The sequence below is a fragment of the Osmerus mordax genome, chromosome 5 (assembly GCF_038355195.1).
Source record: "Osmerus mordax isolate fOsmMor3 chromosome 5, fOsmMor3.pri, whole genome shotgun sequence".
Classification (NCBI taxonomy): domain Eukaryota; kingdom Metazoa; phylum Chordata; class Actinopteri; order Osmeriformes; family Osmeridae; genus Osmerus; species Osmerus mordax.
The window spans coordinates 17,161,206-17,176,110 of record NC_090054.1 but is presented as its reverse complement, the minus strand read 5'-3'; the positions used below and the strand labels follow the sequence as shown (position 1 = coordinate 17,176,110).

Below are 14,905 nucleotides of genomic sequence, written 5' to 3'. Positions count from 1 at the left end.
AGTGACGTCACGCTGCTCGATAAATGAGAAAGCGCTCCACGAGAAACTAATTTACTTTCGTGTCTCTTCTTTGTCCCATGGCTCGCGCGTTAGGGTCGGCGAGGAGCTTTTAAACTCGTATAGTCCGGTCGGTGAAAGTATCGTTCAAGGAGAAAAGCTAAATTGTGCTGTGGAGTGCATCAGCACCGGACAGCGACGTTGGAACCATACGAAAAGTGATCAGCGGTAGAAGACAACACATCGACGCCCGCCGCATACATCACTATGGAAAACACGTCAAATACTCTGTACCGAGACCTGTACTCCAACGTGGCCATGTTGAACAACAATGTGAGCTGTCGGAACTTGGCTGACAATAACAGCCTCATGGATGCAAAATGTGACAACTTGAGCCAGGACACAACACCCGTGATAATCGCAATTGTTATCACCGCTCTCTACTCTATCGTATGTGTGGTGGGTCTGGTTGGCAACGTGCTCGTCATGTATGTCATTATCAGGTAAGATTGCAGAAAACAAAAATACATGTCCTAACACGTTGTCCTGTTACTTTTACTATTTGTTATCACATCCACTGCGTGTAGGATATGGGCTACGTTTGTGGTAATTTGATAAAAGGAGTCGTGCCGTGAGTAACCTGTTGCAAATTGATTCATATTACATGTCCCAAATATGTCATGAATATTTCTTCAGAGGCCAGTAGAGACAATACTGTCCCTTACTGATATTACTCCAAACCATGGCATCGTACGTAAATCACAACCTATTTTCTCCTGGCCCGTCGGTTTCGCGACTTGCAGTGGGGCAAACGGAGTGTAAGAATGCGAAGGAATGGCACCAGGCTGGCCGGTGTGAGGCGCAAGCACCGTACAATAATCATTGAATTGGCTTGTTTATGGATTTTTCATCCAGCATCAACTATATTAATTGCATACGGGCCGGTGCAATCAAATCTCCTCTTCTAAAACATTGAATATTATTTGTTTTATACTAACGATGACAATATCTAAATGGATTACATGTGTACACTCTGTAAAGGGTGTTCATACCAAAACATTGATTATTGGTTGGTGCTAAACAGCTGGAGCAGTAAACAGACCACATTATTGGAATCACACGCACGCTCTCTCACGCACACGCTTTCACGCGCGCACACACATAGACAGGTAAGTAGCTTTGATCACAAACTAAGTCAGTCATTATGTCTTAACAAAGTCATTTCACAGAGAGTGATATCATGTTAAATTACAAGCTATACTACTGGCCATGCATATTTGCTTCACTTCAAAGGCCATTTAACAGCACTGTCTCCAACGCCTTTCAAATCAATGTAGCTACACAATCAAGAAGGGCATTTTCTTCACAACATTTCCAATTGTTATTGTGTATAACCTCAATATGGAATAGTTGTTGGTTATATCTAACAGAGAAAGAGAGAGACTGAGAGAGACGGGGAAAGAGAAAGTGAACATGGACTGATTTAGAAATACTGACAAAGATTAATAACTATAGGAATGGGACAAAAATCCTCAGGGGATAGGGGGATTGGAATAGAGGTTAGACAGATTTCGATCCAGTCTCAACTGAGATATTGTAGATTGTGCACTTGTTATTATTGAGCTCCCAATACAGAGCTGTTATCATCTGCAGTCAATACCGACTTTCCCACTGAACGGGGAAGGGTTGAGGTTTGGGGGTCTAGTCCATGAGGTCCTGAGTTTGTCTTGAGCCTATTAGGAGAGAATAGAACATCAGGGATGCTTATGTCAGCAGGAGTCATCAAGAAAGCCATGCTGACCAGTCCACGGAGGATTGCTTGTGTGATTACATTTACATTACATCCATCTCTAGCATGTCTGAACATATGAGTTTGGGGGATTAGTGACATCGATTCTTTATGTAGCTGCAATGTGCAGCTACATAAAAGTGTGAAGATTTCAAGGGTGACTAACTGATATGTTGCCTTTTTCTTCACAGTGTACTTCGTTCAATATTCATAAGAGCCAGTTAAAGAGTTCTGGGTGATAGGATCACTGTAATTGGTCCAGAACCAGACCAATCTGAGAAGTATAAAAATAATGACTAAAAGAAAGACTGGTGTAAACTAAACTAAAAAAGACTATACAATGACATACTAGAAGAGCAAGACAAATTTACCTTGGGACAAATTAAATAATCTTGGATTTTGATTCTTGGATTCGAGTTTATTAACCTCATGTACTGTAGACTTCATGTCCAGATCTGCTGCTCCACACTGACCACCACCCTCATGGCAAATTACCATGGCTGGGGTAAATACTATATATTATGTTTCTGCCTTGTGCCTCACTATTTCACCAACATTCTGTTCTATCTGCCCAGGTCCCTCTACCTATAAGTTAATTCATCCAGGGTTTTTCATAGACTTATCGCTATAGAAATCCCTGTTATCTCCAATCATGCTTAATGAGACTGTTCCAACCATAAATCTCAGCTGAGTCTCTAGCATTTGTCACCCCAACACTAATGTCCAAATCAGTGCTTGCTGCCAATGGCAAACAGTCTTGCCGTCATTCAAAAATCAATTCTAGTTTGCAGATTCAGGCACCAGAGGGAATTCAAATAATGCCCGTGCTTTTTGTTGTCATGGAGATAGCGTTCTCTGTGCAACTCCGCCCCACACACACCACCACCCTCTTTTTGGCCCTCCAGCAAGCTTACCTAGGGCTCAACATGCCTCTTACAGCACAATCCACAGGAAGGCTTCACCTCAGACTTTGAACGTGAGACAAAAAGAAATATGCTCTTGCTGAAATTCTGCAAAGCTGTTTCTCTATTCACAAACATCATTATGTTGACTGAGGGTCTTAATTACCCTCATAATGTATTATCTGATACTGAATGCCTTTTATGTTGACTTTACCAATCAATAGCAGGATATTTATCCACAATAAATGACAATTTACTGCTTTAGATCAATGTGTGTGCCTTGCCTGAGCTTAACGCTTGTCACACAGCAAATAAGGCTTTGACCCTGACTGGTAGAGAGACTTCTATGCAGATGCCAACAGATCTTGTACCAGTAAGTAGAAAAATACCCTCTGTTGTATTGATTACTAGTTCCCAGATTCTCTATTAGCTCCCGCAAGGCTAAAGAAACTGAAGTGCCTTAGTCTATGTACCTATTTCATACCAGGGCCTACATCCCCAGGCTGGATCAAAATGGAACCTAGAAGGAACTCTCCTATTTAGTATGATGGAAAAGTGACAGTGGGAATGTGAATATAGCTTCTGTAGGTAGGACTGTCTATCAGTCAGCATGCTGTCCATTTCATTTGCTTTTCCTTGACCCTTCCAGTTTTAAGGAAAGAGCAGGCGACTTCTGCTGCTGATGAAGGATAATCTTTCTTAGCGGAAAAAATATAATTGAGTACTGTCATCTTTTGTTGCTTTTGGGTTGTACTGAAAATATTTAGATAATGGAGAGAAGAGCAGTTTACTTGTGTTCTTTCTGACAAATCTTTAGTGAACTTGTCTTCAACACTCAGATGAGTAGGGCTTTGTCTATCCTTCAATGAATGTATTAGTCATTCTGTGTTGATTTTGTCAGAGGCCTACGGTTCAGAGAAGACAATGTATTAGAACCTTCACTCCGTAAAAATATGCTGTGGAGAGATATTCATTCTGACTCACTCTCATTTCTATGCCCCCTACAACACAATGCCTGCATTAAAATGTTTTGTTATGTTCCCTCTCAAGGATGCACATATTTGACAGAATGACATTTACAAGGAACAACCTTCGTTCTCCACAAGGCAGTTAGAAAACAGTTCCTTGGACTGTTACAAAATAGGAGGAATAAAGGGATGGCCGTCATCGTTTCCATATGTTATGATTCACATTCACCAAGTCATCTGCTGATACGATACCACATGACGACCATGGCCTCTCTACCATACATAACAAATAATCCTGTATAACATGTAAAACCATGTATGGAACAGGCCTAAGGGTTCATTTTGAGCAGACAAAAAGCATGAGTCGTGCAAAATGCCGGTGTTCCTAAGCAACAGGGCTCCATAGCCATAAACAGAAGCTAGGATGGTCTGCAGGCACGCCAGAGTCTTACCAGATTCATTGTGTGTGTCGAGCAAAAGAGCATCATTTACCCGTATGCTGCTCCATTATCAGGCACCAACAAACCTTGTATTGTTTTTCAAGCCGTATTGTAATGGTGGTTTCTAGGAATCCTTGTCTGAAGGAACAACTTAAGAGTGTTGGTGAATAGTATTTGCTCTACAGTTTCATGAAATCTAGTCGGTATAGAACTAGAAGTAGTCGATTGGACTGACTGTGGGCGGTCTGGTCGATGCTATGGGAACCTCTGTCATAAGTCACCTCCCGGAGCAGTATGATCATTTTCATGTTCACATGGTGCCCTGACCTCCCAGGGATCCTTCCTTCAGAGAGTTTGGCTCTACTCCACCAGATGTTATCTGGTTCCTGATGAGCACTGAAATCTGGCAGATCGTATTTTTCACTTAATATTCAGTCATTTATTTTCCTCTGCTTGTCTGCCTGCCTGGTTTTTAATCAGTCTGCCTGTCTTATCACTACAGTATCTGTCTATCTGCCTGCCAGAAAAGTGTAGCTATAGGCCCCATCAGTCCCAGTTGGACCTGCAGCAGCTGAGGAACTGTCCTGTCATTGTGACACCAGGATTAATCTAGGGGCCCTGATAAGGTGGGTTGTCTCTCAAGGCAACCTGCTCCTCTTTAGGTTGAACACAGCTCGACCACCCCACCCCCACATCTACTATGTACTGCTTCCCATACTTCCTATATACAAGTCCCTCAGGCTGTTCAATGCCTTATCTTCCAAATGCCATTCCCCTACGGGTTTAATGAACTAGTTGGAAGGAAAGCTAATATTGATGATAACCAGACCCCTGCAGGCTCCCAAGCACCCTGCTAGCCAGGGAATAGGGGCCAGGGCCAGAGCCATGCAGGACCCAGGTGGGACAGAGAATATCCTGAGATGAGGCTGAGAGGTGGAAGCGAGATGGAGGGTCTGACTCACTCACAACCTTGCTAGTCTGTGGACCAATCACTAGATACGTGGTGTAGGAGTGGCAGACTCATCACTATAATTTCTCCAACAATCATCCCTATAATTTCCCCTCCTTCACCCTCACTCTTTTTCTTCCCCACTGTCTCACACAATTTATCTATCTATTTATTCTTTGCTCTCCCTCTGCCTCTCTCTCTCTCTATCTATTGGTCTCTCTGCGACTGTCTCTTGGCTTTAATCAGTAGCAAAGATCTGAATCTTTCAAATTTAAGATAACAATATATGTATAATTATGCTTAATTTCTCTTACATTATGAACATATTGCTAATTAGGAACTAAATAAATGCTCTATGAAGTCTTCCATTTTGAAACAAAGTCCTTTTGATACCTTTATACGATTCCTCTGCCATAGTTATGGCTGCTCATTTCAATTCACTCCAGCCCTTTCTACAGCCCCAGCCCTTCTCCCCAGACCTAGACCCATTACCCAGCTCCAACACAAGCCACTCTCAAAGGGTCCACCACCAGCTTCAGCCTCTCTCCATCATCTTGACGTTCTTTGAAATATTAAACAGTGTTCTTCACACAAGCACACACACAAACATGCTCATGCACGAACACTCAATGCACACCCGCTTTCTTCATCAGATATATATCATATATATATATATATATATATATATGTATAAATCATAAGGCAGGCAGTGTCTGTGTACTATACATTTGCATCTTATGTTTTTAATCCACCTGACCTATCTCCACGCCTCACAGATTGAGTATGGCTCTATTCTGAGGGTAAATAACAAGACATAATCACAAAAACATGGGCATGCATCTATCCCACTTTGCCACTTTTGTAGTGAAATACATTCAATTTGATGGTATTTGTTTTTGTGTAAATCCAGTTTGTGAAAGTTTGGTGGTTCAAAACCCATGGTCCACTCAGGCTTAATTAAAAGGCTGGTTCTTGTGAAGTGTCCTTGTGTGTTCAGGTGGATACAATATCTACTTCCCTGATACTCTGAGCCTCCTCTGTGGCTTGGAACTCCAGTTAGCTCAAGCCCTATGGTGCACTGTGTTGCCATGGTGAGACGTGGCCTTGGTGCATTCAAACTTATCCATTATTGGATGGAATTGGATTGCACACGGCTGGTTAGTGACAGGAATACTCAGCTGTTATTACTAGCTTTGTACTGTAACTTACTAACCATATCAACGGTGGACCCCCTGCCGGTTGAGAAGAGTCCACTCCTAACCCAGCAACAGAAAAGGGCTTTACTACTGTAGATGGCTTCCACGTGAATTATTTTCTTAACTCTTCCATGACAAGTTTTTATTGTGCTCTATTTATGCTAACTATTTGGGTGAATTGACGTGTATGTGAAATTATGTGGATGCATGAATAATGGATGTCCCAATACATCCATAACCATCCCTTCATCATGTCTGATGAGAGAGATGGCAAAATAGCCCGGTCTCTTTCCTGTGGTCGCTGACGGAGCCGTAATTCAACCTTATCTCCTCTGAGTTCCTCATTAGTGGGGAATAAAGACATTAGAAAATTCAATAAACCTAGACCGTTTTTCAAATCTCCAGGTAAAGACCAACACTCACTCCGAATGAATGAAGAGGGGCAGGCATGAATTAAACATAGTCTTATTAAAAAGGCAATTTGGGAAACATTATGGATGCAGGTTTTGATATGTACAGGGTTTATGGAACACCAAATGAAGACAGTTTAGAATTAGTATAATGATGACCTATTTTCCATTGGCCAGTGTTTAGTGTGCTTGGATTATTGTTTCTAATAAGGGTTTTTAAAAGTTCTTGGTACTTTAAAGTAATATTAAACTTTTTGTCATCTATTAGCATGGAAATAAACGTTTAATGCCATTTAGTTCTTTGTAATCACTATTTGGGCCCAGTAGACTATACTGGTTCAGTGCGAAAGTCAAACAACCTTATTTTCAATAAATGTTTCAAAATCCAGCTTCTTTATTATATCTTTAAGTATTTCTTTAGTTTTAGTATTTACTAAAATGTGTTCCTACATCATGGTTTCCTGGCTGGTATGTGCTTGACAAAAAAAATGAAAATAGTAAGAAAGAAAATTGACAATAACATTTTAATGATGGGGCTCCTAAGAACTTGGGGAACAGCATACTATAATGAAGCTGAGACCAGTTAAGAATCCCATCAGTCAAGAATCCCAACTCCTCCAGGACACAGCCTACTCTCACACACTGATATATAAGAGAAACAGGACTGTAAGATGTAACAGTGTGCGGAAGGAATTACTTGATCTCCAGGTATGTTGAAGCCAATACATTTTAATTACAGGCTGTCGGCCCACACTTGTTGTAAGAGGATTTAGGTTGCAAGTAAACAAGCTTAGGTACATTGGACAGGAACAAAAAAAGCCAAAATGGCAGCTTGTGTACGATAACACACAAGACCATGCATTGTATTATTGTCTACACAGTTTCCCAGTTCAAAGCATACAACAGTGGAGAAAAGACTGGTTTAGCTATTATCTCTCCCCCTCTCTCTCTATCTCTCTATCTCTCTCTCACTTTCTCTGTCTCTCTCTCTCTTTCTTTGTCCACCTACTGAAACGTTCTCCTTAATTACATGTTTATGTATCAGTGAGTGGGCGGCCTTCAAACCTGAGCCGTCAGCCCTGCACATTCTACTATTGTGTTTCTTTTCTGCCCAGGTACACCAAGATGAAGACAGCCACTAACATTTACATCTTTAACCTGGCCCTGGCGGACGCCTTAGTCACCAGCACACTGCCCTTCCAGAGTGTCAACTTTCTCATGGGCAGCTGGCCATTTGAAGATGTGCTGTGTAAGATGGTCGTCTCCATCGACTACTACAACATGTTCACAAGCATCTTCACCCTGACCACCATGAGCATCGATCGCTACATTGCCGTCTGCCATCCTGTGAAGGCGCTGGACTTCCGCACGCCACGCAATGCTAAGATTGTCAACGTGTGTAACTGGATCTTGTCCTCCGCCATCGGCCTGCCTGTCATGTTCATGGCCTCTACGGTTACCAACCATGGCAAGTACAGCTGTACATTCACACTCTTCTCAGATGCCTAGTGGCAAACAGCACATACAGAACTACTGCATAGTCTTTCCATGGCTTTGACCAAGACCAATTGTCCAGCTTCTCAACACCACACTAATCTGAGGGCTTGCGAATAAGGGTCTTAGCTATGGTCCCTCATGAGGGCGATGAAGGCATCGAACTATTCCAGCAGGCTTGACTATTTTGACTTTCTAACTGCATCCATAGTAGCAGTTTGTGTACAGTAGACACAGTTGTGTGCTAGGCAACTGCTGATGGTGCATGAGTGTCTCTCCACAATAGCCCATAACTACAGCTTTTACAAATCAGGTTCATGTGGTCTAGGTCAATTCAGTGTAAAGTGCAGTCTGCCAGATGAGACCACGTGTATTGCTCTTCCAGAGTTTTAGGCATAATTGCAGTACGAGTGGAGGAAACAGTGTGTACAATTGATGGGGAAAGTTCCTGATGAGTAAATAAATTCATAAGAGGAAGTTGTAAAAATTATTTTAAAGCCAATGTTCTGATGTTTTTGTTCAGAAGGGCAGTTAGTGGACAGATGCAACCTGTGTAACTGAATGTACTTTTCATTTGAGACAGCATTCTATTGAAACCCTATTCACGGATGAGTGTTTCATTGCACATACACACACCAGTCATTTTCTTTGAGTCCTCATTGATTGCAAGTAGGTCAAGTTCTTCGATTTTTTTGAAGAACTGTTCAGTTGTAAATTGTAATTAATCTCTCCAGTATGTCAGAACCTGTAAATGTAAGAAAGCCATAGATTTTTTCGAGTGGCAGTCAACTGTGTCCCTGTGTTTGTGTTCATTTGTGGCTGGGCCTGTGTGTGTGTGTGTCTGTGTGTGTGTGTGTGTGTGTGTGTGTCTGTGTGTTGTCATCATTTCCCTCACACCAACAGGAGTCACTGACTGCACCTTGCTCTTTCCCCATCCCTCCTGGTATTGGGAGACGCTGCTAAAGATCTGCGTCTTCATCTTTGCTTTCATCATGCCTGTCCTCATCATCACTGTGTGCTACGGCCTCATGATCCTGCGCCTGAAGAGCGTGCGTATGCTGTCAGGCTCCAAAGAGAAGGACAGGAACCTGCGGAGGATCACCCGCATGGTCCTGGTGGTGGTGGCCGTCTTCATCATCTGCTGGACGCCCATCCACATCTTTGTCATCATCAAAGCCCTGGTCAACATCCCCAACTCCCTTCTACAGTCAGTCACCTGGCACTTCTGCATTGCTCTGGGCTACACCAACAGCAGCCTCAATCCTGTGCTCTACGCCTTCCTGGACGAGAACTTCAAGAGGTGCTTCAGGGAGTTCTGCATTCCAACCCCGTCTGTTCTGGAGCTGCAGAACTCCTCGCGTGCTCGCCACCCCCAGCGTGAGGGCCCACTGTCCAGCGGGCACACGGTGGATCGGACTAATCAGCAGGTATGACTAGCCATGGACGTGTCCTCGCTGGACTCACGCCACAGCCAGCCCAACGACGAATTGAACTCTGAGGTCACACAGGTAACGACAACCCTCTGACAGAAACACACAGAGGGAGAGAGGGGTCTGGAGGGCTCTGGTTCCCCGATGCATCTGAGCATTAGCACACACAAACATGTACACACACACACACACTGCTACTACGCCACAAACACGGTATGACTAGAACATGACTCTAGCGCGCCTCATCCACTGTTAGATTGTGACCTGGCCTCACTAGAGGTTTAACTCGACTGCCTTAAAGAAAGAAATGTTGTCCTTGATTCTGCAAATGGATTTCTATTGGACACCCCATTGCTGAACTATGGGACTAAACACAGAGCTGACGCAGAAGTTATATCTGGATTATGATCGTTCCACAGCAGACTGGCAGAACAGAGCATGGCAGGTCGATTGTCTCATCTGTGTTCACTCTGCCTGGTGACACAGTCACTCACACCCTGGCTCTGGTCTCTATCGGATGTGACTTGAATTCATTCCTAAAATGATTTTGTAATTGGCTAATTACTATGCTGTATGGTGTTTCATATTTTACTGTCTTGTATGTGTGCCGTATATGTGAGTTGCCAAGCCTTATATATTAGCCTTAAATATTGTTCAAAATTGTATGCACTGTTTATATATAATATATATATATATATTGTACCTTATTCAGTGTCCTTATATTGTTGCATAAAAATAAGGCAAGCTAATGAGTCATATACCATGCTACAAATACTGTGCCAGCTGGCCAGTCAAAGTAACATGTGCCAAAAATGTGCTGTGGTATAAAATGATAATGCTGCTTAATCAATTTCAAATGGCTGATCTTCTTTAAATATTACAAAGCAAACTATTACAAGCTATTAAAGAGCCAAATGCATGGAGTCGGTCCTCACTAACAAAGGCATTTAACTGTCCATGTGGCACTACACTGACATGCCCAATACACAGGTTAATCCTTTTCTATGTCAATCCTTTTACCGGTTCTTTGAAAGGACATCAGTGGCGGCAGCCATCTGGCTTTGTTTGTCATAGATTACACTTCTATCATGCGTGGGTCATTCTCTTTTCCATTGTAAAGAAGTGAAAGTGTGCCACTGTATAGAAAAGTAAATTTGTGCTGTTGACTTCAGGTGTTGAAGAAAGGTTATTTACTTGTATTCATTGTCAATCTGATATAAAAAAGATGTGTAAAATGGTAGGTTCTTAATGTTTCCATTGTACATATGATACATGGTAATCACAGTTGTGTGGTGAGTGAACTTTCACATTTATTGCTAGGTAAAAATAAAACGATGATTGTCATTATCAACCATAAACTCTTGATGTTTTGACTGACATTTACATATTCTGATATAACAATAGTCTTCACATTTATGTACTGTACAAAAAATCTGAGTTTTGACTTGTAAATGGGATTTTTAAAACCCAAATAAATAAATAACTTATTAATCAAATAGTTTTCCTTCATTTTAACATGTAGGCCTATCTTGAAAATACTGTACATTGTTTGTATTTCACCCCCCCAAAAATTTATACAATTCTCCTTTCACATTTCGAATATTACATCATAATAGGTATGAAAATATTTTCTCCCTGTCACTCTGAGATGACAGAGCCCATTTTAAGTACATTTACATTTAGTCATTTAGCAGACGCTCTTATCCAGAGCGACTTACAGTAAGTACAGGGACATTCCCCCGAGGCAAGTAGGGTGAAGTGTCTTGCCCAAGGACACAACATCAGTTGGCATGACCGGTAATCGAACTGGCAACCTTCGGATTACTAGCCCGATTCCCTCACCGCTCAGCCATCTGACTCCCTGAAGGGTTGTAATATCAATTTCAGTAGCATTAGTAATATCACTTAATCTAGTGATGTGGAAATGATTTGGTGGTTTATATTGAGCTTGTGCAGATAAGAACACTACAGATTGCAATTCAGATTGCAATACAAAACAGCCTCCACCTTCCAGCCCCTATCTCAGCCACAGCTTGTCCTGCCCTCATAACAGCCCAAGACCTCCATCCCACCTGGGGTTTAACTCTCAGTTCCCAGCACTGCAACACTTTAATCTTCTAACCTTCCGTGCACTCAACCCTTCAGCCCATACAGCACCAACCCTAACTCCATATCATTTTTAGCCTCTCAGTCCTCCATCAACCCCGCTCCAGTCCTGAGTCTCTACAGCAGCAGCTGTCTTGTTATTGCCAGGCTCTTTATGACCTGCGAAGATACCCCTGCCACCTGAAGAAGGGTTGTAATGTAATTCGGTAATACTTCAAATCAAATAAGCACAACCCTTGTTTATGATAGTTCAGCCTCTTTCTCTCTCCCCTATTCCCTTAGGGAAATAAAACATGTATTGAGTTGGTATGTTTGGATAAAACTTACCGTACACGAAGACATCATGATCCACATAATATCGTTTCACACATTACTTTGAACCAAGGGAGTATGAAGATCCCTTAACAAGATAGCAATGAACCTACAATGAAGTTTGTAATGAGTATGTAATGAACTACTATGTGTTTGATATAAATCAAACCATGAATCCAATCTGTAAAACAATTGTCTCATTACATCATTATTTTGTCATTTGTTTACAACAAGAATGGGTCATTTTGATCCAAAGTACAATATTTTCCGTTTGATCTATAAGAAGTTTATGGTCATCAAACTGCATCAAACTGCAGTAAGTGGATAAAAGGGAAGGGTCCTTCTAGGGTGGTTATGCTGAAGTGGGGTTGCCAGGGTAATTAAGCTTGTCAGATGGACTTATAATAAGGGCTGTTGTATGTCTGCCCTTTTAACATGATGGCATGGAATGCTGGGCAAGCGATAATTACTAAGGTGATGGTTCATTATAAACCTTCATGCTATTACAAAGAAAGCTTTTAAGTGCACATTTATTCAACTGGGAGGCGGAGGGAGAGGCGGAGGGAGAGGGGGAAGGGGAGGGAGAGGCGGAGGGAGAGGGAGAGGGAGAGAGGGAGGGAGAGGCGGAGGGAGAGAGGGAGGGGGAGGGGGGGCGGAGGGGGAGGGAGAGGCGGAGGGAGAGAGGGAGAGAGGGAGAGGGGGAGGCGGAGGGAGAGAGAGAGAGGGGGAGGGAGAGAGAGAGGGGGAGGCGGAGGGAGAGGTGGAGGGAGAGGGGGAGGGAGAGGCAGAGGGAGAGAGGGAGAGGGGGAGAGGGATAGGGAGAGGGGGAGGGAGAAGGAGAGGAAGAAGAAGAGGAAGAGGGAGAGGGAGAGGGGGAGAGGGGGAGAGGGGGAGAGGGGGAGAGGGGGAGGGAGAAGCTAGGACTCTCTCAGCCCTATCTCATACTATGGGACTCAGGGGGTCAGGGAAGTGTTTACCTTACAGGCAAAATTAATCTATGTGGGGAGAGAACTAGTTAAACGTATTCATCATTTGCAGTTAATAATTATAGGTAGGCTACATTGGAATTATTGAACCTGTTCCTCTCAACAGTCTCAACAACTCCATAAGCCAAACTAATGACACGCCCATTCTGCCTTCCTGCCTTGTGAGACATTTATACATATCTTATTAAAGCACATCAGGCGCAGCAAAAAAAGCTAACAGCACATCACATTACTCGTCTACATTTGGCTATGTAAGGTCTCTGACAATAATGTGCAAGGGTGTCTGCTGCCTACCATGAACAACAGATACATCTGTCTGAAATGTATAGTCTGATTATAAAACAGGCTGGTCTAAGACTAGTACATCATTGTTAAATTATATAGATTGTTATAAAGAGAGAGAATCTATTAAAAAATAAACTAATTTGAGAACTTCAGACCACCTAATAACCAAAGTAATCCCCCCCCCCCCCCCCCCCCACACACACACACACACACACACACACACACACACACACACACACACACACACACACACACACAGACAGACAGACAGTAATACAGGCAGTTTAGTACACTCAGATTTCTGTTGTTTCATCAAAGTCGCATTGGATGTGTAATCAACGTGGAGAACTACACTAGTGGCCTGAAAGCTCCACCCATTTGTAGGCTACTTCCACCGGAAGGGATAGCAGTACGTTTTCTATCGACTGATTTGTAACTACACCAGTGTCTGCTTTTACAGTCTAGTAAGTATTTTAAAACATTTTAATGGCTTGTGATGAGGAACCACCGTTCGCTTTAGAAAAGAGAGAAGCAATATTATAAACTATCGCCTGCTAACATAGTTAGCCTAAGTAAATAAACAGCAAACGCGTTAGTTTTTAGCTAGCCTAGCCCAAGCTAAATTGTTAGGCTAGCTGTTTATGAAGCTAGATTTCTAGCTAGAGCTAGCTAAAGCATAGAGATTGTCTCAACAAGGTCATACTGTCACTGCGTATCACTCAGACTAGTTCGTGTACAGTAGCATACCAAACATTGATCCATGGAAGGGTCGAAAGAGAATGTTTTTATGTAGCTAACGTTATTAGCTTGTCTCAACCCATGTGTTCTCGAGCAAGCTAGCATAATAAGATGGCTAATCTAGTTCTACTACGTTAGCTACATTCATTATACTACTTCCTTTGTAGCAAAGTCTTACAGTTGGCTACGCTGGAGTTAAGCAAACAATGTGTTCTACAATCCCGTGTCCATTCTGCATTTCAATTTAAGTAGAATGTTCAGATGTTTATTTTATTTGTAGACCCAACTACCGGATCATGACGGACCGTTACAACATCCACAGCCAACTTGAACACCTCCAGTCCAAGTACATTGGGACCGGTCACGCTGACACCAGCAGATGGGAATGGCTGGTAAACCAGCACCGTGACTCCTACTGTTCATACATGGGCCACTTTGATCTGCTAAACTACTTCTCCGTCGCTGAAAACGAGAGCAAGGCTCGCGTGCGTTTCAATTTAATGGAGAAGATGCTGCAGCCCTGTGGCCCCCCTGCAGACAAGCCTGATGATGCTTAGATTCTACAGCAGCAAAGGGCCACAGAGACTGGATGGAGGCGTCTGCGGTTGACCCTTATCCTAGACACCATACCTAACATGGTGGCTTACAGGACTTTTGAGGTCGGAACTGCTTGCGAGGAGATTTTACGATGGAGTCTGTATTCAGTTTTGTATCTATTGTTTCATATTGATTGATTTGTATTACCATTGACATTTAAAATTGGGGCTGGTAACTACCATAAAGAAATTCAAATAAATATTGAAGATATGCTTTTTATATTAAAGTTACATTCAGTCATTATTTTTGAATGAGGGATTATCAATAAATGTTTTGTGTCTCGAAGGATGTTATTATTTCTCTCTA

At 42.5% G+C, this 14,905-nt stretch overlaps 1 protein-coding gene across 5 annotated transcripts; it reads left to right on the top strand.

Moving 5' to 3' along the window:
• The first annotated feature begins 327 nt into the window (after positions 1-327).
• Positions 328-14,884, top strand: LOC136942899 (splicing factor 3B subunit 5). Of its 5 annotated transcripts, XM_067235936.1 has the most exons (4): positions 328-500; positions 7,767-8,123; positions 8,925-8,929; positions 9,052-9,578. In XM_067235936.1, exons 1-4 carry the CDS (start codon positions 367-369, stop codon positions 9,576-9,578), a joined length of 1,023 nt encoding a protein of 340 aa, XP_067092037.1. In that variant the 5' UTR covers positions 328-366. The 5 variants fall into 5 exon arrangements, with proteins under 5 accessions (XP_067092037.1, XP_067092035.1, XP_067092036.1 ...); XM_067235934.1 differs by lacking the exon at positions 8,925-8,929 and having other exon boundaries at positions 7,767-8,116; positions 9,043-9,578; XM_067235935.1 differs by lacking the exon at positions 8,925-8,929 and having other exon boundaries at positions 7,767-8,119; positions 9,049-9,578.
• The last annotated feature ends 21 nt before the right edge of the window (positions 14,885-14,905 follow it).

Bases quoted from the DNA above. Each gene is read 5' to 3' on its own strand.
- LOC136942899 (XM_067235932.1), top strand. From the start codon at position 7,777: ATGAAGACAGCCACTAACATTTACATCTTTAACCTGGCCCTGGCGGAC. The intron at 8,120-9,048 runs GCAAGTACAGCT...TCACACCAACAG, and splicing joins CTCTACGGTTACCAACCATG to GAGTCACTGACTGCACCTTG. The intron at 9,569-14,324 runs GCAGGTATGACT...CAACATCCACAG, and splicing joins ACGGTGGATCGGACTAATCA to CCAACTTGAACACCTCCAGT.